We start from the raw sequence: 23,970 nt of genomic DNA, 5'->3' as shown, positions 1-23,970 counted from the left end.
TGCAGCAGATTCACAATTTTCCCAATGATTTGCACCAGTTCGACATCTTCAGTTATAAGCATTGTATAAAGTAGCTACTGAGTAATTCAGTTCCCATACTAAACTTTTGCCTGTCAATGATGGGATTGTTTCCCCAAAGCTGGAACAGTAATAACCATGACAAAAGTATGGGAAATATGACTAAAGTAATTCTTATATGTAGGCCAAAAATGACAAGAGACAGAGCTGTTTACATTAGTGACTAAGAAGTGAAAGGTCATGTCAATCCTCAGTACTATTAAATATCCCAGTTTTAGTCCAGGATTAATAACAGACAGTAATCATTCAGAGTAAAATACATTAGCAGATAGAGACAGATAAAATCAACTTACAGTATATAAGAAATGTCATTTTCATGGAAAATTTCTGGCACAGTTTGTATTGGCGTTCACCTCAGCTATTTTTCCTGCCTTCATCAGGGTGACCGAGGTCTTCCAGGACCCCCAGGGCCCTTTGGGCCCAAAGGAGATGGTTATCCCGGCCCACCTGTAAGTTTCTGGACAATTTTTTAATGGGAATTAGGAGGAAATAGATGCTACACCAAAGTCATTAACCCCCATGGCTGACATGCTAGGAAAGATTTTATGGTCTAAAAGCCTAGAAAGGCTCCTCAGTGGTGGAAATGCTTTTCAGTACAGAAGGAAATACAAATCTCCCTTGAGAACAGTTCATGACATTCAGTGTCCTCCACTCCTCCTGATTACAAAATGCAACATATATCAAATGGGGCTTTTATTTCTTATCACTGATGTTTCAATCAGTTCACTCATGATATGGGACACTGTCTTCTGCCCAACAACATAAAATTTCTTCCCAAGCAATAGAACACAACCCAGCTAAGACATGAAGATAATATATTCAAGATACTATCATATTGTATGTAGTCAATATAGTCATAAATTAAATAAATATTCTCTCTGTACATATAATTTCAGGGCTTGCCAGGCCTTCCTGGGATTCCTGGTGAACAAGGCCCAGATGGAGTTGGACTACCAGGACCTAAGGTACAGGCCTTAACTTCTACATAAGTAAATGCAGGTGTATACCCTATTTCATGTAGATAAAATTCCTCCACTTACGTCACAGTCTGAATACCTTTTCAATCCAGCTTTAACTTACTTATTAGTAAATAAAAGGTAGATCACATAGAAGATATTCAAGCTTCCCTTCAGAACTCATCCTAATGCTAACTGCAGGTTTACTGGAATTACACAGGCAACTGAAGGATTCACTACAGCTATTTAAATATGCTTGTTGTCTCTTAAAAGGATACAACTCTTTCTTCCATTCACCTCAAACCCCTAGCTGCCCAAGGGCAGAACAGTGCCAGAATAGTGCTAATGTTATAAAGTCTAATTCAACCAACACACAGCAAGCAAAAACACTTTTTTGTTTGCTTGTTTGTTTGTAGATCCTGGACTTCATTTTATAATAAAGGAATTGTAAATCCTGTGTAACTATTGTGTAATTGACTGTCCATGTCTTTGCATGTGTTTAGACCACTAGCCACTGTTTATCCTCAATAACTTTCTTGCTCCATCTGAAACATTGATCAGTTAGGACTGTTTGGACTTGCACTGTGCTGTTCAGTAATTTTATTCTTTGTCCCATTTGAGTACAAAAGATGCTGGTAATTCTAGAAGTAAAACAAACTCTGGTATTCCCTACTTATTTTTTAAAGTATCAACTTTCAGGGTGATCCCGGTAGTAGAGGACCAATTGGTCTCCCAGGTCCCCCAGGAGAAGGCCTGCCAGGACCAAAAGTAAGCCATTTGAACTATTATATCTCCCATTGTCTATTTTATTAAAAAAAAAAAAAAAAAAAAAAAAAAAAAGCGGGGGAAAGTATAGTATAAAAATGTGTGATCATTCATACACATCTACATATTTCACACTTCACTAGAAACAACTAATCTAATAACTAAGGTAGCTAAGAAATACAATCTCTATTTTGTAGAAAATAAAGATTTCTGGTTCCTAGCTTACTAGCCATATACCATTGCCTTCTGCCAATTGCATAACGTGGCTTACTGGTCCCAGAGATTCAGTTCATGTTGTCATGAACTGGTGTTATCTTATATTAATTGCTTCTAAAAAGACATCAGTTTTGGTAGAGGATGGACTTGAAATTACATAGTAATTTAGCAATTTACTGTGTTATTTTATTATGAACATTGTATTTAACGCATGCAGGGTTTTTCTCTAGGGAGCTGTAGGACGCCCAGGGCCACCCGGCTCTCTGGGACCTCCTGGTGAAGGTATTCAAGGAATTAAGGTAAAAAGACTCAAGTGTCTTCAATATTGAACTTGTATTGAGTTGTGAATCTGCCCATCACAGTGTTACAGAGATTTCTCATTGTTTCTTACATGAGGAGAAGCTCAGGCTAAAATATAAAAAGGATAACCTGAGCACCTATGAAGTATGTTCTGTCTCCACTGCTGTAAACAATCCCAAGGGTGTGTGTGTTGAGGGAGAGGGAAGCAGGAGTATCTTTTACCAATGAAAGATACAAAATTAAAAATACCATTCCCTCTTCCCCATTTCTTATGCCCATGGAGATGCTCTGAAATAGTTATAAGAATTACCACCTATAGTATAGAGTCTCTACCCTGAATCTATATGTCTTACTAATTTTACCATGTAGATGAGATCACATCAGGCTCAACAACAGAAATAAGAAAGAGGGAATGACAAGGAATAAAATGGGATGGAAAAAAGGAAAAGAGAATTAGAACCAATAATGGTTGTGCAATTTTTTCAGTATTTTGTATCTGTAGTGTGGACATACTGGTTAAGTATTTGAGAAATATAAGCTAGCAACTACATTACCTCAAGTGCCTCACTTGAAACTCTCTCTTTTTGAACATGTAAAATTCATGCATATTGAATTACTTCAAAGGGATAATATCGCTACTTGGATTATCATTAGGGGGAACGAGGAATTCAAGGAATGCCAGGACCACGAGGCCCCCCTGGAGAAGGGCTTTTGGGACAAAAGGTATGCTATCCAAATCAGAGATAATGACAGAAGCCAACATACTGAAAATGTTCATTACAGTCACTTCTCATCAAAGGCATGTGAATTCTGTGAAAAGGGAATGGGGATCTGGGAAAACCCCAGTCATTCACATGATTGTTTTAATATTTTATAGCAGCATCTCTTTCAGTGTTGCTTTTTTTAATATCATATGAGGGTTATCTTCTAGTGCAAACAGAAGACATATATATACTACATTTAATAACACTGCCTTTCTCTTTCCTACCAGCCATGCAAAATTTGGGGATTACATCAATGTTAAAGAGAAATGTGGGTTGGAATCAGTTTTTAGATGTGATAGCGCAGAAGCTGTACAAAGCCTACTAAAAATCAAACCAGGAGGCACTAATTCATGCTTGCTATTCCAAACACCTTTTCTGGGCCAAAAGGTTTCTCAGGGTGATACTCCCATTATTCATTCCATCTATGCCCTTGCCTTTCTTCTCAATTTCCCTGTTTCTGTCTTATGTTTCTCAATCTCAAATAATAATTTCAATCATGCAATATCCCATGAAACCCCTGTGTCTGCATGTACATTTTTGAGATGGTTTATTGTTCAAACTGCTTTAGCTATTTTTTCCCATAAAAATGCTTAGTCAATACTGCAAGTTATCAATTAAACTCACAAATATGAATTTATTTAAATGACCTCTAGCAAGGATTTCTAACCCAAGTCAGAAGCTGAAGGTAAATTCAATGAAAGAAGCTAGAGAGAAATAAGAAAAGTATTAACAACTTACTTAGACTTTTTGTCTGCTTACCAACATGGTTTTAAAGGGAGATCGAGGATCTACAGGTGAAAAGGGGAAAAAAGGAGAAAAAGGCAGTGTGGGTGACCCTGGTTTATCTGGAGAACCTGTAAGTAATTCAAGTTTATCATGTCTGTTTTCTTAAACTACTTAAAAATAAAGCTTGGTTGTGTTTTCTTCTTGCTATTTAACTACATATAATCTGAAATACTTAAGACACTGTAACTATGAAAACTTTTAAAAGCATCAAGAAGACTTTTCCCTGCTGAACACCTCACTTCTCGCAGATGCAGTTTCTTCTTAAGGCAGTGAAAGACAATTCCAGTATTTTAAGACAAAACTATGCATTTCTAGTCTATGGCTACCAACTAACTGTATCTCTCTGAGGCTTTCCCTCAGAGCTGATGAACAGATGAAGGGAGGCAAAACAGTGAATCCTGCTGATGGGCAGGTCCTCAAAAGCTGGAAAGCAAAATATGGCACTTCTCTATTCTGACACTTTCAAATGAAATCACTTTCAGATGATCAAGAGATATATAAATACTATTGCTGTTCTTGCCTTGACACTGGCCCCATTAGGCTCCAATATAATGAAGCAGAATTCTCATCATTTCAGGGTGTCAGCCAAGTATACAGCCTTGTGAGAAAGGAAACACACAATATGGTAGACAGGGAAGCTTTGCACAGGTTCTCCCTTTCTAATGCAACCTGACAAGCAGTGATCATCACTGGTCTATTGAGGTCATCCAGTGCCCACTCCTCACCACTTTAGGAGGCTGTAGACACTGCATGCACAAGGTAATATCACAAGAACACTCTCTAGCAAAAGCTCTTATTGAGCAAATATTATTCTAATAATGGTATCGATAAAGTCATATTCTGAATTACAATGTTACTAACTAATTGCATAAGTTTAATTAACAATCACTGTTACAGGGCAAAACTGGACCAAAGGGAGAACAAGGCCTAACAGTAAGCAAATTCCATTATTTAAGTCCCACTATGGGGAGATATACACAATACAAGATAAAATGAGACTAAATGTATCCAATGTTAATTATTTGGAACAAGCTTTATGACTAGAAGTGGTCTCTTTAATAATACAGAAAGAAATCATGCAAAGGTTTCTGATTACTTTATACTGAAATGGAATTTAAAGTTCCTGGTGATTTTAGGTATTTTTCTGTTGTGTTCGTTTAGTTACTGTTAGATAAACCAGTTTTGTAAAAACTTTATAAGAGTCTAAAGATCAAAGACGTTCAAACCTGTCATGGTCTATCATGCTATAAACCTAATTATATTTCTGGTAAGCCTGAACTGTACTGCACCCAAATTTGGTAAAACATGTCAGTGAGTATATAAATAGTACTGAGGTTTATGATGGAAGCTGAGCAAAGGTTGTATTTGAAAGACTGACTCATTGCCAAAGAAGTCCTCTAATGAACTTTAAAAAAATATAGCAAACGATTGTTCTAACAATAAGAAACATTTTGTTTGCATGTTAGGGAAGCTATCACTTCTCTAAAAAACAGCTCTGAAGGCAGAAGGTTATTTTTTTCTGTTGAAAATTGTTTAATAGACTAGGCCAACTACATTAGGGTTCATGAATCCTCATCCCATTCTCTGTTGGCACTGTCATACACCAGCTCACTACAAGCAATATGCTTCCTGAAGCTGGGTCTATTTCTCCACTCCATGTATTTAAAAGGAATATTCCTATTATTCAGATGCTAAAATATGAACGGGTTTTGACTTTAAGTTTTAAAGAGAGCCAAATCATCACCAAATACGTTTTACAACAACAGTAGTTAATTTTTTTAGATAAAGGTGTTGCTGTGCTGCCAAGTTAATGATTGTTATTGTGCCACATGAAATAGCTCATCGTAAAATTTGAGACTCATTTCAAGCTTGAGAGGTCAGGTTTAAAAGTTAAACAGTAAAATTTTTAGTAGTTCTTGTAGGACACATATTCATTATAAACAAAATCTTTGGTAGTGTCAATATTATATGTGAAAGAGGCAAATTGTAAAATATATTTAATTTTTGCATATCCAGAGAGAAGATATAATTAGATTAATTAAAGAGATATGTGGTGAGTACTCAGGAAATCTTTAATTTCATATTCTATTTTTTTCTTCATTACATTCTTCTTTCCAAATGTATACCAAGTCAAGTCATCATGATCTGTTCTTATATTTTTCCTTTGCAGGCTGCGGTATTAAATGTAAGGAAATTCCTATGGAGCTTGTGTTTGTGATTGACAGCTCTGAAAGTGTAGGACCAGAGAATTTTGAGATTATAAAGGACTTTGTAACTGCTTTAATAGACAGAGTAACTGTAGGCAGAAATGCCACCAGAATTGGCCTTGTGTTATATAGTTTAGAAGTTCGGCTAGAATTTGGTCTCAACAAGTACACAACCCAACAGGATGTTAAGCAAGCAATTAGAAAAATGCAATACATGGGAGAAGGCACTTACACAGGAACTGCTATCCGTAAAGCCACCCAGGAAGGATTTTTTGGTGCTCGAACAGGAGTGCGTAAAGTGGCCATAGTGCTGACAGATGGGCAAGCAGACAAGAGAGAAGCTGTAAAACTCAGCATTGCTGTCCGAGAGGCCCAGGCAGCCAACATCGAAATGTATGCAATAGGAATTGTAAATACTTCAGATCCAACGCAGTTTGAGTTTGTGCGTGAACTAAATCTGATTGCTTCAGATCCAGACAGAGAACACATGTATCTCATTGATGACTTTAATACCCTTCCAGGTGCGTTCACTGAAGCTTTTTTATTCTGCATTGTACCAGATGCTTCTCAGCATGGGGAGGGATGGGGAAGGAAGCATTATCTTTGTGCATATGTTATGGTTTGATGCTGATCAGGACTACATACAAGGTGCAAAGTAATAGGAATCTAGAGATACAGAGTCCCTTCTCTTAAGTTATAGAGCAATGCAAAAACAACAGGGGATGTCATCTACAGGATAGGAAGACAGGTGTTTAGAACTAGATTTCTAAGCTGAGTAAGTGCTCATGCAATGTAAATCTGCTGGACTGGAAACCAGGAAATCACTGGGGTTTCTACTTAGTAACTTCATCACTTATTCACATGAGCAAGGTAAGCAGTTAATTTCCCACTACCAACTAGCAGTTACTAAGCTCAGATGCATACCTTTAGATGAGTTAATTGTATTTTGAACCATGTAGAGAACTTCGGTCTGGCAAATTTGTGATAAATAAATGCCATAGTCCAAAGAGCCTGGAATAATCTTCTTAGATGCATATAAATAACCCAGAGGAGCACCGGATTACTTGTGTAGTATTTACGTATATAACAATCTCTATTTATGTATATAAATAATTTAAATAAAGAATAAAAAAGTGGGTTTATAAATAATCAAAAACACTTTGAATTTCTCAGTATATTGAGTTTCTTACTTTTCTTTTTTTGTGTTTAAACAGCCCTGGAGTCCAAATTAGTCAACCAATTTTGTGAAGATGAACATGGTACCTTAATATACAACCGTAATGGAAATGGTGCAAGCATAAGTGGACCATCTTACCATCCAGTATCTGCAAGTTCTTTACATTACATTCTCCAGGACAACAACATTAACAGACAATCACTTTCAGCACAGACACCCGGAGTATCTACAGTAGAGAGTCCTCTGAGTCTTGGAGATCCTCAACCATTAGCTCCAGTAAGAAAATTCAGCAGGCTTTAATGGGCAGAAGTTTTATATGTGTATACTTATCCTTCTCTTTTGTCTGATGTAGTATGTAATTTTCCCCCCTACTCATCTACATGGCAGCAACTCTGACAGCTCCTTTAACTGTATGCTCAGAGCTGGTTGTTCCAAGCAAGAGTTCTGATGTTGCATCCAATGCAATGGGATGGCTATATTATCCAATGGCTATAATTTATTTCTGATAGCATTACAAGGATTACAGATCCTATGTTTAATACAGAAATATTTGTGCCACAGTGTGAAACATTACTCAAATGCAAGTGCACTGTAATAATTAAGTCTAAGGATATTAATTAAACTCAGTTGTACTCTATATTTTTAAGTTTATTTATAAAGTCCAGTAAAGGTCAATGGAAAAAAATATATACTAGGTTTACAACTGACAACCCTTCTGGTAAACCAACTAGGTGAAGTTAAAATCTTGATTCTTAGCACTGAAATCAGGGTAAACGGGAAGGGAAAACATTAGAAAACCTCTAAGTGATGAAGGGCTTGTTCTTTCTGAGACACTTCACAATATCTGAAGAGAAAAAAAGTTAAATGCTTCTTTCAGACCGAAGTACCTCCTATGACAGTATATGAAGCCTATGAAGAGGAACAAGAGGAGGAGGAAGAGTTATCCTTGATAACAGAGGATACTGGAGGTATTTTTACCATCATTCACTTCATCTTCATTTTTGGCTGATCAAAAAATCAGTGCCTCATTCTGTTTCTTTTCATCTGCAGCTGTGGTACCATTACTGCCATCTAAACCACCATCACCAGATAAAGTGATGACTTCCTCCCTTTCAGCTGCAGAGTTCACACCAATATCAGGTTACAGATCATAATTATATTTTCATTTTTGCTTCTTCTTATCCTGACACTAATATTTCATAAGACTTTAAGTCAGAATAATTTTGTTTCACTCTCTGAAGATTTTGTCAGCCTATGCTGTGCAAGAAAATCTGTTTCAGGATATTGTAACAGAGCCACAGTTCTTTTCCAGCCTTTTCACCATTTTTTCTCTTCAAAATTCAAAATCCCACCACTCCACTTAGAGCAAAAGCAAAGTCAGCTATAACCTGAGACAGAGCTCATAAATGGCATCAAAAAGTGAAAGCTGAGGTGGGCCAGTGAGCAGGTAATTCGTTAGCCAAGATAGGACATTCTATGAAGATGAGAGGCTTCATTAAAGACAGAGGAAATAATGACGTCAGTTTTGGACAGTAAAAATAGATTACTCCTTTGGAGGAAAAATAGGGAAAATGGTACTTAGTAATTTGAAAGAAAGTGCAGTAGTTAGTTTACTGGTCAAAGTATTGATTCTTTTAATATGAAATGTCCAAATGTATTCTGTTCATCATTTGGGGGACTCACAATTTTCAGTTCCAATAATCGCATATTATGATGGGAGGAACAGAAACATGTTCCCCAACTTCCAGGGAACATTGGCATGACTATTATTCTGCCTCTGGCAATACCTTTTTTTAAAAGCATCAAGATCCTAGCTGCAAAAGACTGATTCCACCTCTGAACATGAAGTAAAAGTATTTTCTACCTCATGGCATTATTAAAGTGACTGCAACTAGATTCGTATGTCACAGTCCTCAACTGCATTATCTATAGGAATTATTAGACCAACAAGCTTTACATTCAAACTATTTCTACCATGTTATTAGTACGTAGCACAAACATCTTACAAAAGAAAGACTCAAGTTTATATTCTCACTATTGTAATACCTTTTAGAAAGAAAAGTGAATCTTAAACCGGAGTACAGCATTAGCAGAAAAAATAGAACTAGTTAAAAAGTTAAAGTCTGTGCAATACTATTGCTGAATCATTTCCATTCCTCTTTTTTTTCATTTTAGAAAGTATCCTGGACCTTCGGTGCAAGTTAAGGCTGGATCAAGGGCCATGTCGTGTTTATATGATTAAATGGTATTATGATAAGCAAGCCAATGCTTGTGCTCAGTTTTGGTATGGTGGCTGCGATGGGAACGCAAACCGCTTTGAGAGTGAAGAGGAATGTAGAGAGGCTTGTGTGTTTTTTTCTGGAGGTAGGAGTTTCCCTGTATATTAATGACAAGCAAGTTGAAGCTATTGATTGTTTGGTTTTGTTATCAAGTATGCAGCATGGATGTAAAAACAAACCCACTAATTCAAAGAATTATGAAGTCATATGCTCACCAGTTAAAAAAGTCTACATATGCAAGCACACTTTAATTCTTTTTGCATACATGGTATGATGTCCTTATGTAACAAAATAACAATTCTTCAGCAGTTATCAAGAAAACAAAATTTCCTTTTACCTAAGGTATAGTAAGACCAGTATAACATTTGCCATAGTAATTGCTTCTCCTTCACTGAGATCTTTAACTGTTACCATTGTACAAACATTAACTATACGTTATTGTGAATTATATATGGCTTTGGAAAGCAATCCTTAGTTAATAAAATTTAAGAATGTCTTTTCTGTTACAGAAATCTGATATATGGCATGGATTCTGCAATGAAGATTTCATTTTTTAAAGTTAAAGTGTTCCACAAACCCTATCTTAGTATTTCCAAGAAGTTACATGCAGAATACCACTCAATACAGATAAATACAGTGCATGGATCAACTTGTGCCCTACGTGCTCTCCACCTCACAAGACAGGGAGATGCCTCAGTTACCCACCTTTCCCAACCACATCACAGTTGTATTTGGTCCTTTTTTGTGTAAGCTTTCCTCAGTTGCTATAGCTAGCAAAACACATTTTAAATGCAGTTAAAACACAAACACATAGTTATATATCAATCAGTATACCATATATATGAGGATGAGTATACCAATAGTTGGAATCACTAAATTAAATTAGTTCATGTCTTAAGTGTTCCTTGACACCTGTTTCTCTCTGAAAGATGTCTGATTTTTAAAAGCATTTAGTATTTTCATGTCTTTCTTTTTAAGAGTTGCGATCAAAACATGAAATGCAACAGTTTATTCTTTATTGCCAAACACTGCCACATTGCCTTTTACATTTATGTCTGCCTGTATATGATGTATTTCCTGTTATATGCTTAAAAGCTTGTATCTAATAAAACATTTGTGATTTTACTGCCAGGATAGATAAGAGATAATGGTACCTTTACAGGACTGAAAACTTACATCAAGGCTAACTCACACTTCTTGCGTAATGCGGTCCTGATGCACCTTAATTTCTGCCACAGCTCTTAATAAGGCTGAACACCTCACACTAGGCACTCCTGCGAGTGAAACCCCGTGATCCTTTTTGGTTGGAGTTGTGCGGGTTTTTTGCAGAACAAACGCTAAATTTCAGCAGAAGTCAACAGAAAAGAAGACCCCCCCCCCCCCACCTCACCCCTCGCTCCGGCCAGGCCGCGCTCAGACCGCGCCTCAGGAGGGGGGGGGGCGGGGCTGGAGCAGAGGGGAGGGCGGGCGCCCCGCCCACGCGCAGGGCCGCAGCCAATCCGCATCGCTGCTGCCCGCAGCGCGAGACACCACCCCGGTTGCCACAGCGGCGCGCGGGGCGGCGGCGGGAGCCATGAGCGGGGTGCTGGACGTGCTGTGGGAGGACAGGGATGTTCGCTTCGACATCTCCCCGCAGTGAGTCCCTGACCTCTCCCGCCTCCCAAATGCGGGATGCCCGGGCCCCTCCGGAGCCTGCCAGGCCAGCAGTAACGCGGTGCATGCTGGGAGCCTTCCCAGTGCGGTGGCGAAAAAAGGCCGGCGGCAGGGAGGGAGGGAGGGGCGGGGAGGTGGGGTCGGGTCCGTGTGCGGGGGAGGAGAGGAAAAGGAAAAGCGAAAGGAAAAGGGAAAAGGAATGGGAAAGGGAATGAGAAAAGGAAAGGGAAGGGGAAAGGCTATGAGAAAAGGAAAAGGGAAGGTACGGCCTCGGTGTCCGTGCCGTGGTGTTGGCAGCTCGAGCTCACGGAGATGGGCGGGGGCTGCGCAGCCTCCGGGGGGCCCGGGCTGAAGGGTGCTCGGGTTACGCCTGGAGGCGGCAGCGCTTCCTCACGGAATCACGGGACAGTTAAGGTTGTAAAAGGCCTCTGAGACCATGAAGTCCGACCGTCAGCCTTACCCGAGACAGAGAACTTCTGCTCTGGTTTCAGTGGCAGGACCCTGCATGGCTGTTGCAGTGTGCAGCTACGATTCGGCAGCTGACGGGTGATGATTTTGGGGGTGGAAGCCGAAAGTTGCATTCTCACTCTTCACCTCCCTCTTTCTCAGTGTCCCCTCCTGAGAGCACCCCTCGTCCCTCAGACACGCTGCCCGCAGTAATTTTAGAAAAGTGAAATTGTACACTGGATGTTTAAGCAAAGATTTTCTTCGTTGTAGAACAAAGCAGTTGCAATGTAGAACTGCAATGTCAGAGCCTGCATCCGTGTTTTCTTCAGTGCTGATGTTACCACTCCTGTTACCTCCTGTTTAATACCTTATCTACTTTTCTGATGATATCTTGTTGAGTCCATATGTAGTGTCTCAGTCCTGATCTCCAGTACTATCTCGTGGAATCCCCCTCTGGTTAACGTACTTTGTTTCTGTCATGCAAATACAACGAAAGGTTGTGGCTGCTTTACACCATACAATTAAAAGACAGCAAAATTTCATACTACATATGCTGTTAGGTAATTAAGTGGTTAGAACCAGTTAAATCAACCAAAAAACAAACAAAAAATCCAAAACAAAACAAAAATAAATAAAAAAACAAAACAAGAAGTTTTCTTTTTGGGAAAATTGATATTTCCATTTTCCATTGATATTTCCACTCCCTGTGACCTAAAAGTACAGCAAGAGGCAATAAGCTATCCATTAGAAATTATGTGAATGCAGCTTTTTTACTTTTCCTCTGATTTTCCCCCACTTTCTTCCTGTTTGGGTATATAGTTTGCTTGGTCACACTTGCTACATAGATACATATTTAACAGTAAAGACATTCATATTTTTCACATGCTAGATGTAGTGTTAACTATTGCATAGAGGTAACAATTTCAGGTATATAACGTTGATTTGTGTGTATGTGTGCATATGTGGGTTTTTCAGTGTATGATGCACTAAGCAAAAAAGGAGAAAGGAAAACAAAGTGATGCACTGAGAAAAAAAGGAGACAGGAAAACAAAGTGATGCAATACAAATGTCCTTCTTTTGCAGGTATAAACTATTCTACTTCTCTATTGTGGTTTTTTTTTCTTTTAGACAAATGAAAATGAGACCTGGAGAGGTCCTTATAGACTGCCTAGAGTCTGTCGAAGATACCAAAGGAAACAATGGAGACAGAGGTAACAGCATAATGAGGGAAACTTTCTAATATTTAACCTCTGTAGGTTCATGGAAGCCATGTCTGGTTTCCATTGAACTAGGTATCCATGTTCTGTTGGAGAAAATAGATCTTACTTATTTCACAAATCCGTCTCCCCGTGGAGTGTTTTCAAATAGGATTTCTTGTTAAAAATTATATTAAGGTTATAATCTTGTCTTAGAATTTGTTTACAATCAAAAGCTTAGTAGGAATAATCCATTTATAAATATTGGTGATCTTTTGCTATAATCCTGTTTCATGCTTAGTTTTTCTTAACCTGGTTTAAACTGAATTAGTAAGGAATATATATATAGTATACAAAGGCAGGAAGCTGCCAGCATGCTGAGATGACCCTGTCTGGGGTTGGATGTTCTGCTGTACAGAACACAGAATCATAAATTTGCATGTGACATAAAGGGGTGAGGTTATTAATGTGCTGCCTTCCTCTTTGCCTCCCCAGAACAGTTCTGCACTGAGTGTGGCCACATTATTACCATAGGCAGGTGCATATGAAATTAGTAACTGTTCTTGGTTTGATTTTGAGGAATTCTGGTTAAGAGATTGTTTCATTTGTTCCTTGCTGGATTTTCTCTCTTAGCATTCAAAACTATAAAAAAATGTGTTTAGTGATTTTTCTGTTGAGGTGTCCTGTGCCTATCAAAGGGAAGGACTATTCTGGTGTTTCAAAACTAGAGGTAAATATGTACCACAGAATGGAACATTTAACTAAATGGAAGCTTTTCAGATTAAAAGTATCTTCACTCTTTATTTCCAGGTAAGCTGCTTGTGACAAATTTGCGGATTATTTGGCGCTCGTTGTCTTTGCCCAGAGTGAATCTCTGTAAGTATCATCTTCTGTTAAACAACTGCAAATTTTTTGTTTTCTTTGTGGTGGCATGCTATTCTTTCATGATAGTATTGATTACAGCACAGAATAATATAGTTCTGTTGCTCTGTAAAGTCTGAAAGAATCTGTTACTAGTGAATATCTTTGTAATATGTGAACAGTTATTTACAGCAAAATATTAGTATTCAATGTTAATTTCTCAGAAGCTGAAGAGTACTTCAGACATATTGGTCATTTTGCCTGCATGGGATTCATTCATTTCCTAGAGAAAACAAGTCTGAGTTTCTTCCCACCTTGCGTTACTTGTACTTCTTGTTATCACCTGTTTATTTTGCATTGTCCTGCAGTTTTTATTCACTGCAAGTATCTGTCTTCCCAAATTTACTATTTTTTAAGCTCTCAATAAGCTATTAATTTTAACTGTATGAGTAACTAGCAGGCCTTTTCATATTTAATTTAATGAAACAGGGACATTTACTTTGCACTCAAATTATTTCCAGTGCTCAGCTCCCAATTGCCAGTCAGTATTGAAAATCTGTGTTCTATTCATAATGTATGACTTCTTCCTGCTTGCTCTTGTGCATTTGTTATCTCATAGATGCATGCACATACAAGTGAGTACACATGCATACTGCTACTTTCATATGTTTTTATAAAATTAAAAAAAAAATTGTGTCCATATAATACAATTAAAATACTCTCTGGCTTTTAAGATAATGTATTATTTCTCCATTAAGGGAGCATATTGACAAAAGAAAATTTTACTGGATGCTATTTTTGACCATTGCCGTTCCTTTTGGGTTTAGAAAATATAAGCAACCTAGGAAATAGTTTTGGTTTTTTTCTGGTATCTTGAAAAGTATTAATTCTATAAAGGCTGAATATTCTTACCTACATAACTTCTACCACATCTGAGTTTTTGGAAAAGCAGAATCTTCCCAAAGCAAATTCTAGTTCTCCTTTGATTTTTTTGATTTTTTTGGAACTTGCTTGGTTTCTGTAGGTAGTATCTGGCTACTGTTGGTATCTGTAGCAGGACTGTCACTGCATCTAGTTTCTCTAGGATGAACAGCTGGGATTTTTTTCTGTTCTTATTTTGTATCAGAAAGAAGGAAAATTCTGATCAGGAGCATATTAGGAGCAGTCAAACAGTGCATCTGCTCCCAGAGTGGCTGTGGAATATCCTTCTTTGTAAATACACAAAACTGAATTGGACAGTCTCCTGAGCAGCCAGATGGATTTGGTGCTACTTTGAGAAAAGCACTGGAGCAGACAACCCCCCAAGGGCCTTTTGACCTTAAATTAGCCTTTGATTTTGTGATGAGAGCCCAGACCATTAACCCAATGTGTAATTCACAAATAGCATCCAAAGTCATGCCACAGAATTCAATATTGTACTTTGTAATTTTGACTATTATTTTTTCTTGTTCTCAAAACTTCTTTTTTTTCTCCCCTTTTTTTAGCTGTTGGTTACAACTGCATTATAAACATAACTACAAGAACTGCCAACTCAGTAAGTTCCAAAACCACTTTTTAAGAGAGAAAGAAGCTGTAGTTCACTGTTTATATTTGTTGCACTATATCAACAATAGTCTGAAAGTTTACTTGCAGGAACAGTAATGGAACAGTAATGGAAGTTTAGGTTTAAAGGCTGTGAGGGAATTTTACATTTCCATAGAATTGTGTTTTCAGTCAGTTTCCTAAGGCAGTAAAACTAATTTAATCACTGCTTAGTGATTCTTCTGCCCTCTAGCTAAGTCAAGCACATATTATCTTGTGTCTAAATTTAACAAAGGTCTGTAGAAGCACTAACTTTGTGTAAGAAAGCTCTCAAATAGATACCCCAAATTACTTGCAACCTTGAAGCCATGAGATTGTCTTGCAGCAAAGAAGTAGCAGGGAGATGAAGTAGGTTCCCTAGGTAGCCACATGGTAAGAAAGCCAAAAATCTCTATCATGATATTGTAAATGTACAGCAGCAGGTTTCATTAGTTCTACTGTTGGATGAAACTGCTTGTTTCCAAAAAAACCTTGAGTTTGGTTGAAGAAAGTAGATCAGGGATAGAATCAGGATATATATACTCATATATATTCAGGTATACTATACTATTTAGAACAGTTAAACTACTACATTGTCAAAATGTTAAATTTCATTTTTCCCTTACAGAAATTACGAGGGCAGACAGAAGCTCTGTATATATTGACTAAATGTAACAATACACGATTTGAATTCATATTCACCAATGTTGTCCCTGGGAGTCCCAGACTCTTCACTTCGGTTATTGCTGTACACAGGTAGCATACTTAAAATAGTGTTTGTTCATTTACAAAATTCAATGAATCAAATATGTGGGATCACTACTGCTGATGGACTGAGTGCATAACTGCCTCTATTTAACATTGAAAACTTCCAGAAGAGGAGAAAACAATCTCTGTAAGGAAGGGAAAGAAGTGTCACAAATTCTAGTAGGTAACTGTGCACAATGAAAATTAATGTATATTAATACCAGACACTGGTCACAGTTTATACGCAAATAAAAGTACAAAAGGACTAATTTCTGTGTCCATTCTCTCTTTATAATTTCTGTCTATAATTCCTATAATTTTGGACCATGTAATGGAAATGAGTTAAATCCAGTCAAAATTACAATTGATTACAAAACAGTGGATATTTCCCACCTAAATGTGGGAACGAATGTGTGCATAATATATTACCACAGGTTTGGAATCCTGATATATATATATATATATATATAGGATGTTTGTGCCTTAACCAGCACTGAAAAATAAAGAATTTTTGGTGTCTGTACTACGTGTAACATGGGACCCAGGAAAATTATCCTTTGCAATACAGGCTGGGAGTTGATTGCTTATCTGAAGGAAAATAAAAAATATACATATGAAAAATACTGCAAAAAAAATAGATGACAAATACCAGCCTTTTAAGTTTGAAGGACTTAATTAAGGACTTCATTAAGGAAAGCTGAAATATAATGGTTTACATTTATGAGTTTTAATAGTGCTCTCATTTTTTTTTCTTTTGCAGTGTGGTTGTAAGCTTGAAATATATGGTATTTCATGTTGGGGCGAAAAAACCCCTATTAAAAGTAATAGAAAACAGTGAAATAGCAACATGTATTTTTTGGTTTTTGCAGAGCTTATGAAACTTCTAAAATGTATCGTGATCTGAAGTTGCGAAGTGCTTTGATTCAAAACAAGCAACTGAGACTATTGCCACAAGAAAAAATATATAGTAAAATCAATGGGATTTGGAACTTATCAAGTGACCAGGTATAGTGAAAAATGAGACTACATTGACTACAGCAAATTTAAAATGTTTTGGCTTTCATCTAACAATTATACTACTGTATTTGTGTAACCTCAGTGGAATTACTGTTGATTCATTTTGTCAGCTGATGCTGCAGAGAAGCTGATCCCGTATATTTGCTACTCAGTACAACAAATTCTCTTTTTGGCAACCTGGAGTCTATGTGACTCAGTTAATATGCAAGGAATGAGATACACAGTTCCTGTTAAAAAGATACATTTATGAATAAAGCTCTTTATCATGTTGTTTCCCATGTGCTCTGCTGAATATTTGTATGTTTACATGCAGCTTTCACTATAGTTTAAGACTGTGTTGTCTTTTGATTACTGGAAATTAAAAATACTGTAATTCGAATCTGTGTCTTAAAGCACAGAAAAAACAAACTTAAGGGAATAAATAAAAAACATTTCTGTAATTTTACAGGGCACTGAAAATACTTCTCAATGCCATGAAACAAAATGGGAGCTGTTAATTCTGTCAGTGCAATTTTAGTCTAGAATGGAAATAGGATCTATCCTGACAAGCAAAAAAGTTCTTTCCTCTACATTCCCTTGGCACACATCTCCACTATTGCCTAAGTTTAACTCACATGCCATTATAATTACACTGTATGCCTATTCCAGATCTGTACAGTTAAGAACAGTCTCAGAGGCTTCATATACTCCCATGAGGTCTGCTGTGCTGTGATATGATCCTGCTTTGCTGCAGTAATAGGTGCTCCCAGCAATTTTTCACCTGTCGGTGTATCCTTTAAATATGGGATCTTGCTTCCTTGCATTCAGTAGAAGCATTTTGAATGGTTTTGGTGGGGATTTTTTACTTGAATTCAATTTTACGGAATTAAATATGAAGTTGTATCCTGCTTGTGTTTAAATTGCTAGTAGTAATCATCACATTTGGAAAAAAAGGCTCAGTACTTTGTAACAGTTCTAACATATCTTCTCTTTAACAGGGAAATTTGGGAACATTTTTTATTACTAATGTAAGAATAGTTTGGTATGCGAATATGAATGACAGCTTTAATGTCAGCATACCATATCTACAAATTGTAAGTAACTTAAAACAACCATTTTAGAAATTAAATGGCAAGGTCAAGTTTTCAGTTAAAACTCCCAGCTCGTGAAAATTAGTATTTCTTGTCCCACAGTCAGGAAGGAAGTTAGTCTTACCAGCATCAACCACAGAGTGGTTTGGGTATTTTTCTGCAGAGATTAATTGGGGACTGGGGGCTTTCATGGTACAGATGTTGAATGTTAGTTGTATTTCCAATTTTCAAACTATTCACAAGAAGGCTTCATGCTACCTACATACACTGGGATTGATGATCTGTGAACCTAATGTTCAGAAATGAACTGTTACCACTGTTCTGATAAAAACACTTTTCCCTTAGGCTCGGGGGTTTATATTTGTAATGTTAAATGGGAGGGAATGCTGGTAGCTCAGCTTCCAGAATCAATAACTGTAATTAGTACAGTGTTTAAAAAAAAAAAAATTAACAGTTTTTACCTTTTTACCGTTAGCGTTCAATAAAAATAAGAGACTCAAAGTTTGGCTTGGCACTTGTGATAGAGAGTTCTCAACAGGTAAGAAGTTTTAATAGCCTTTTTTTTTAATTGGTTACATCTCTGTGTATAATAGTTCCCTAATTTTGAAATGCTACAGGGGTACTTTTAAGGTACTTTGATTTTTCCTCCTGTGTGACCTTTTGAAAGCAACTTATAAGACCTCTTTGAACTGCTGAAAATGTATGTTAAGGTCATTATGAGTATATTAATTATGATTTCTCTAAGTGAAACAGCAATAGGCCAGCATGACAAGTTCAAGTAAAGTAAAATAACTGTAAAAAAAGAGTGTCTTACTGTCTTCTGACGGATCATCTTTGGAATCTAATTACTTCTATACTTAAGACCACTTTTTACTTGTGTATCTGGGTTGCTTTAGGAGACAAAGTTATTTTTCTTTAATTTGACCATAGTCAGAAATGCTGTTATGATTTTTAGTTTTTTTTAAAGTTCAGCTACCTTTATTTACTGGTTCTAAGAGCTTTTTTAATAATATCAAGATTTAACAAGACTAAAAATTTGCTTAGTAGCTAGGAATAAATTATTAGAATTACTTCTGAATTTCTCCCCACCTTGTCTGCCTTTGTTTTTCTGTGGAAGAAGTTTGTTCCCCATTTATATAATAGACAAACAGTTAGAATAACTTTGCCATTATTTTTATTTCATCCATGGTTTAAGTGTTAGAATGAAAATAAGACAATACCAAAATACAGGTAATGTTTTACCAGCAAACTGAAATTTGCTATTGTTAAACTGCAAATACCTGTCAAGGTCTTTTAAATAATAAGTTTTTAAAATAATAAGCAACACCAATAAATATATGTTGTCTCTTTTCTCTGTATGTAGAGTGGAGGATATGTACTTGGTTTTAAAATAGAGCCTGTGGAGAAACTACAGGAGGCAGTGAAAGAAATTAATTCACTTCACAGAGTTTATTCAGCTAACCCTATATTTGGAGTGGATTATGAAATGGAAGAAAAGGTACACCACTCATTTGTTTTAAATTAGATACAGTATTGTACTAACAGCAGTAATAAAAATAAATTATATCAGATATGTGGGTTTACTCACTTCAGTGTTCTAATTTGCAGCCTCAAGCTCTTGAGGACCTTACAGTGGAGCAGGTTCAAGATGATGTGGAAATAGAATCTGAACAAACAGATGCTTTTGTGGTAAGCTGCTCCACAGAAAACTAAAAAATAAATAATTCTTTTTTCAAATGTAAGCAGTGTACAGCTGTAATCCCCTATTAAAGATAAACCACAACTGAATTTCTGTGTTTAAAACACACATACACACCTTTTATTCCAAATCCTGATTACTCCAGGATTTTATTATAAATATGGATTTTTAACTTAAGAACAAAAAAGTATTCAAAATAAATAGCAGTAGATATTTAAAGTAATAGTTGTGTGTAGTTTCTCAACACTGATTTTAAGATCAGAAATAACTTGAAAACCATCAGTGTAATATAATCAAATACATTCTATTAAAACAAGTCTTTCTTCTCTTGGAGCACATTAATAGGTGGTGATATCTGTATGCTTAACATTCATCTAAGATTCAAACTTGAAAGAAAACTTTTAGAAACCCAGCAATGATTTTGAGTCACTCCTGACAAGCTTTTTACTCCAGGCAGTAGCAGTTTAGAAAATGGTGCTAGTATCTGCCTCCTGGTATTTCAGAAAAATTTGTTTTTAAATGCATTTAGTTGCTTGGCTTTCCTTCTAAGAACTTCCAGATTTGCTGTGCAGCCCAGTAATGCTTCGCTGAATGACTGACTGGACAGGGAGACTGCACATGTTTTCAAGTGCTACTAGAAACATCAACAGTTGACATGTTTTCTTAATTTGTCTGAAATTTGGTAATTAGCAGTGCTAGCACCAGTCTTACTTCCAACTCCTTTTATTATCGGTTGCTGATGCAGATGAGCTCTTATCTTCTTCCCTCCTTTTTCCTCACTTTTTTTTCCTTTTTTTAAATGTTTTTATTCAGTCTTCACCTCTGTTGAAGACTTGTGTTAAGGGTAGATTCTGTTTGCTATGTTGGTGCCTGTGTCACCTGAATTAAATAACTATGTTTGCATGTTTTGAAACAAAACTGGAAGCTGTAAATTATTACAAGGTGGTTGCTACAGGAGACCTATAAAGTCCAGGACCCATGGTGTGGCTCCACACCAATATTCCCTGACATTTCACAACTTCTGTGCTGTTCTGTAGAATCATGTAGAGCCTGAGATAGAGCTGGGCAGGTAAACACCTTTTTTGCTGCCACTCAGCTGTCCAGGAGGGCAGTGGAAGGAGGATCAGCCTCTTCTGGGAAAATATGGAGATCTAGAGCCTGATTGTCCAAAGACTTCTAGAGCTGTGGATGTTTTCAGAGATCTGATTTCCTGAACAACTTGATTTATACACACATACAGAATGGGAAATACCATATCTCTTTCCCCTATCTCTGCCTGAGAGTAGAGAAGTTTTGTTAATTGCTCAGTTACTCTGTGTTCATTTCTTAGATTATTAAGTGAACTTTGATATTACTTATGCATTTTAAGTTAGTTTTTGAAATTCATTAATAAATGCTGCTGCACATCGGGGAAGATATGCTAGGATGCTGTCATTTTGCCTTTTATTCCCTATAAAGTATTTGTCAGTGTAAAAAATTTAACAAGAAAATTTTACCATTTAAAAATCTTTGTTTATTATGATGGAAAATTCAAATACTGGTATTTAATGAAAAAGAACATAATCACTAACTCCTGTTAGAATCCTTTTGTAAATTATTTCAGCATAGGAAGAAACTGATCTTTTTTACAAAACAAAAATTAAAACCACACAGACTGGTTTGTTGAAGAAATCTTGCTAAACAGTTTTGAACCCAAGGAATTACTAGCAGATTCTGGTTTAGACTGCTTTTTTTTTTTTTCATGGTTACAAGTTCTTCTTTTATTTTATTTTATTACAGGCTTACTTTGCTGATGAAAACAAGGTAAGAACATCTTTTTTCACACTATCCAATTTGTGTTGTTAAAATGAGATAACAAAATTAAAAAGTACTTTCTGCTTTGTTTTCTTTCATATCTCCCACACTCAAAAAAGCAACATGATGGGGAGCCTGTTTTTTCAGAAGAACTGGGACTTGCAATAGAGAAACTAAAGGATGGATTCACACTCCAGGGACTCTGGGAAGTAATGACATGACTTAAAACAGCACAAGTTTGTTTCCTAAGCTAGGAAAGGTTTCCAGTTTTTACTGGGCTTGTGAGATCTGTAGAAGATAATTTAGAAATACCAGAGTAGCAGAGAAAGAACTAAGGAGCAGGAAAATATCAGATAATATGCCCTCAGGATAGGTCATGAAGGAAAAATTATTCAAAACCCTACTATGTGTAAAAGTGTTGTAACTATTACATTGTTCCTATAGGTAGTGGGAGAACAACCACTGTGGAATATTGGCAGCCATGGGTTCCACACACCTGAGAGGTCCTGCCCTGTCTCTGGTCACAGGGTGTGAGGACCCCAGAAGTCCTTCCCCACTACACGCATGTCAGCTGTCATTTTTTTTCAGCTGCCATTATGTAAAATTTCATACCCCCTGCTTTCATACTGCTTGGTGATTTGCTGATAGTGGGTTTTGCACACAGACCCCAGGTGTTTTCAAGCATGTGGTTGGCAGGACCAGCCACCCCATCCTGCTTCCCCCAGAAGATCCTTTCCCTAACAACACAGGGTCTGCCATGGTGTTTCAGCCACCATTTTATGGCCAGTAGCCACCATTTTTTTCCAACTTCATGGCCCGTGTGTTTATATACTGCCCTGTGATTGGCTGCCAGGACCAGCCACCCAATGCCATTTTACCTGGAAATATGTCTGAAAAGGAAGCTTCCTCTTCCTGCCCAGATGGAGGCCACCATTTGTGATAAGGCAGTGTGTGGTCCCTTCCAACCCTATCCATTCTATAATTCTATTCCTGTATTTATACAGGGATATAAATATAGTTTATATTTACTTTCCCATTATGATTATGTGTAAAGCAGATTTCTATAACTTATTTGGTGCTGTGCAACACAGAAAAACTATTATATGCAGATTATTTTGCATCTAGGCATATTGGCTGTGTTAATTGCAGTGATGTTACTGCTGATTTTGATAAAAGCATTCCTGTTCCAAATACTAGTTTTGATGTCTCATACTGTTGTTATATGTTCAGCACATACCATTCCAGGTTCTTAAGTGTAATTCAGATATCCTCACAGTTTTTCTTTCTTTTTAAAATTTTTGTTGGCTGGAGCACTTTTTTAAAGAAATGTTCTACCAAAAAATGCCCATATAAATAGCTTCTCTGTCTGAGTCATGAGACCTTTATGATGTTATGTGTTAGAGAGAAATGAGTCATTTGTTCTTTAAAGGAAGATGCAGCTGTTACGTTTTCTAGTGAGATAAGACCTCTGTGCTATTTTCTGTAAGTGGAAAAAGTCAAACGAGCTCTCCTCTCAGCTGTTGTTTTAGCAGCTGACTGTTGTAGTAAAGTAACTGTGTTATGAATTGTGGTGTTTGTAAAAAACCTTTCAAAGTACATATTTTAATGAAATACTACCTATATTTCAATAAAGTTCAACAATGTTATACCTCACTATAGATCTGACATTCAGACAGTTGTGTTTTGCTTCTGTTTCCTTACATTAAAAAAAAGATTTTACTGTATGAATAAAAAGAGTTCTTTATATAGGCAATATGCAGTCGTTCATCAACGTACATGAAACAGTTTAAAATTTCATATTTGTTTTGGATCTGTGTTACCACCTTTAATAAAAAATCTAAATGTTCCCAGTCTGAATTGTAAAACCTTCAACATACGCATATTTTTTTTAATTCACATTAACTTTTCAAACTACTTGTCTAATTTGGGGGTTTTGTAGTTCAAATTCAGGATTTTTTTTAGTTTCTTGGGGTTTTTTGTTTGGGTTTTGTTTTGTTTGGTTGGGTTTTTTTAATGAAACATCCATTAAGTAGCATTAACATTATGTTTTCTCTCCATACCTCCTCTATGTATTGGTTTTTTTGTTCAATTTAACAGTATTTATCACCCTTTTTTATCATAGTTGAATTTAAAAGGATCAGTAATGTCTACAGATTGTCTGAAATTAAAAATTGTGCTTATTAAGGGGAGGTAGAGACTTTATTTTTGAAAGCAGAACATTACCCAAATGATGGATTTTTTATGTCTAAATATTAGGAGTTTGTTTACAAATAAATATAACCAAATTGATACCAAGAAGAAGCTCAAACTGAATATCAAAGTCTTATTATCAATATCTGAAGGAACAGCAGATGTGATAATGGAATGGGTATGTAAAAAAATAATCTTAGAACACAGA

The 23,970-nt window shown here is 36.6% G+C and overlaps 2 protein-coding genes across 2 annotated transcripts in view; both read left to right on the top strand.

Annotated features, from left to right (window-relative positions):
- Positions 1 to 9,636, top strand: part of LOC139797236 (collagen alpha-1(XXVIII) chain-like) — a 30,983-nt gene extending 21,347 nt beyond the window's left edge. The window contains exons 24-36 of the mRNA XM_071746219.1: positions 459 to 527; positions 975 to 1,043; positions 1,734 to 1,802; positions 2,246 to 2,314; positions 2,970 to 3,038; positions 3,855 to 3,935; positions 4,763 to 4,798; positions 5,882 to 5,918; positions 6,036 to 6,593; positions 7,287 to 7,525; positions 8,127 to 8,217; positions 8,300 to 8,389; positions 9,425 to 9,636. Of these exons, the coding sequence (XP_071602320.1) occupies positions 459 to 527; positions 975 to 1,043; positions 1,734 to 1,802; positions 2,246 to 2,314; positions 2,970 to 3,038; positions 3,855 to 3,935; positions 4,763 to 4,798; positions 5,882 to 5,918; positions 6,036 to 6,593; positions 7,287 to 7,525; positions 8,127 to 8,217; positions 8,300 to 8,389; positions 9,425 to 9,636 (1,689 nt within the window). The remainder of the gene's footprint in view (positions 1 to 458; positions 528 to 974; positions 1,044 to 1,733; positions 1,803 to 2,245; positions 2,315 to 2,969; positions 3,039 to 3,854; positions 3,936 to 4,762; positions 4,799 to 5,881; positions 5,919 to 6,035; positions 6,594 to 7,286; positions 7,526 to 8,126; positions 8,218 to 8,299; positions 8,390 to 9,424) is intronic.
- Positions 9,637 to 11,027: 1,391 nt separating this feature from the next.
- On the top strand, positions 11,028 to 23,230 carry BBS5 (Bardet-Biedl syndrome 5). Its single transcript, XM_071747428.1, has 12 exons — positions 11,028 to 11,163; positions 12,757 to 12,839; positions 13,635 to 13,700; positions 15,170 to 15,219; positions 15,874 to 16,001; positions 16,862 to 16,997; positions 17,987 to 18,082; positions 18,555 to 18,617; positions 19,443 to 19,577; positions 19,688 to 19,768; positions 21,558 to 21,581; positions 21,692 to 23,230. The coding sequence occupies exons 1-12, from the start codon at positions 11,102 to 11,104 to the stop codon at positions 21,791 to 21,793; spliced, it is 1,026 nt and encodes a 341-aa protein (XP_071603529.1). The 5' UTR covers positions 11,028 to 11,101; the 3' UTR covers positions 21,794 to 23,230.
- Positions 23,231 to 23,970: the final 740 nt, after the last annotated feature.

Source organism: Heliangelus exortis, chromosome 6 (genome assembly GCF_036169615.1).
Source record: "Heliangelus exortis chromosome 6, bHelExo1.hap1, whole genome shotgun sequence".
NCBI classification, from domain to species: Eukaryota; Metazoa; Chordata; class Aves; order Apodiformes; family Trochilidae; genus Heliangelus; species Heliangelus exortis.
Note: the sequence above shows the minus strand (reverse complement) of the source record. Positions and strands in the feature narration are given on the sequence as shown.

What these genes read in the sequence shown, in the direction of transcription:
- BBS5 (XM_071747428.1), top strand. Translation starts at nt 11,102, where the DNA reads ATGAGCGGGGTGCTGGACGTGCTGTGGGAGGACAGGGATGTTCGCTTC. An exon ending in CGCTTCGACATCTCCCCGCA is followed by an intron (nt 11,164 to 12,756) that starts GTGAGTCCCTGA and finishes TTTTTCTTTTAG; the next exon opens with ACAAATGAAAATGAGACCTG. An exon ending in TTTGCCCAGAGTGAATCTCT is followed by an intron (nt 13,701 to 15,169) that starts GTAAGTATCATC and finishes CCCTTTTTTTAG; the next exon opens with CTGTTGGTTACAACTGCATT.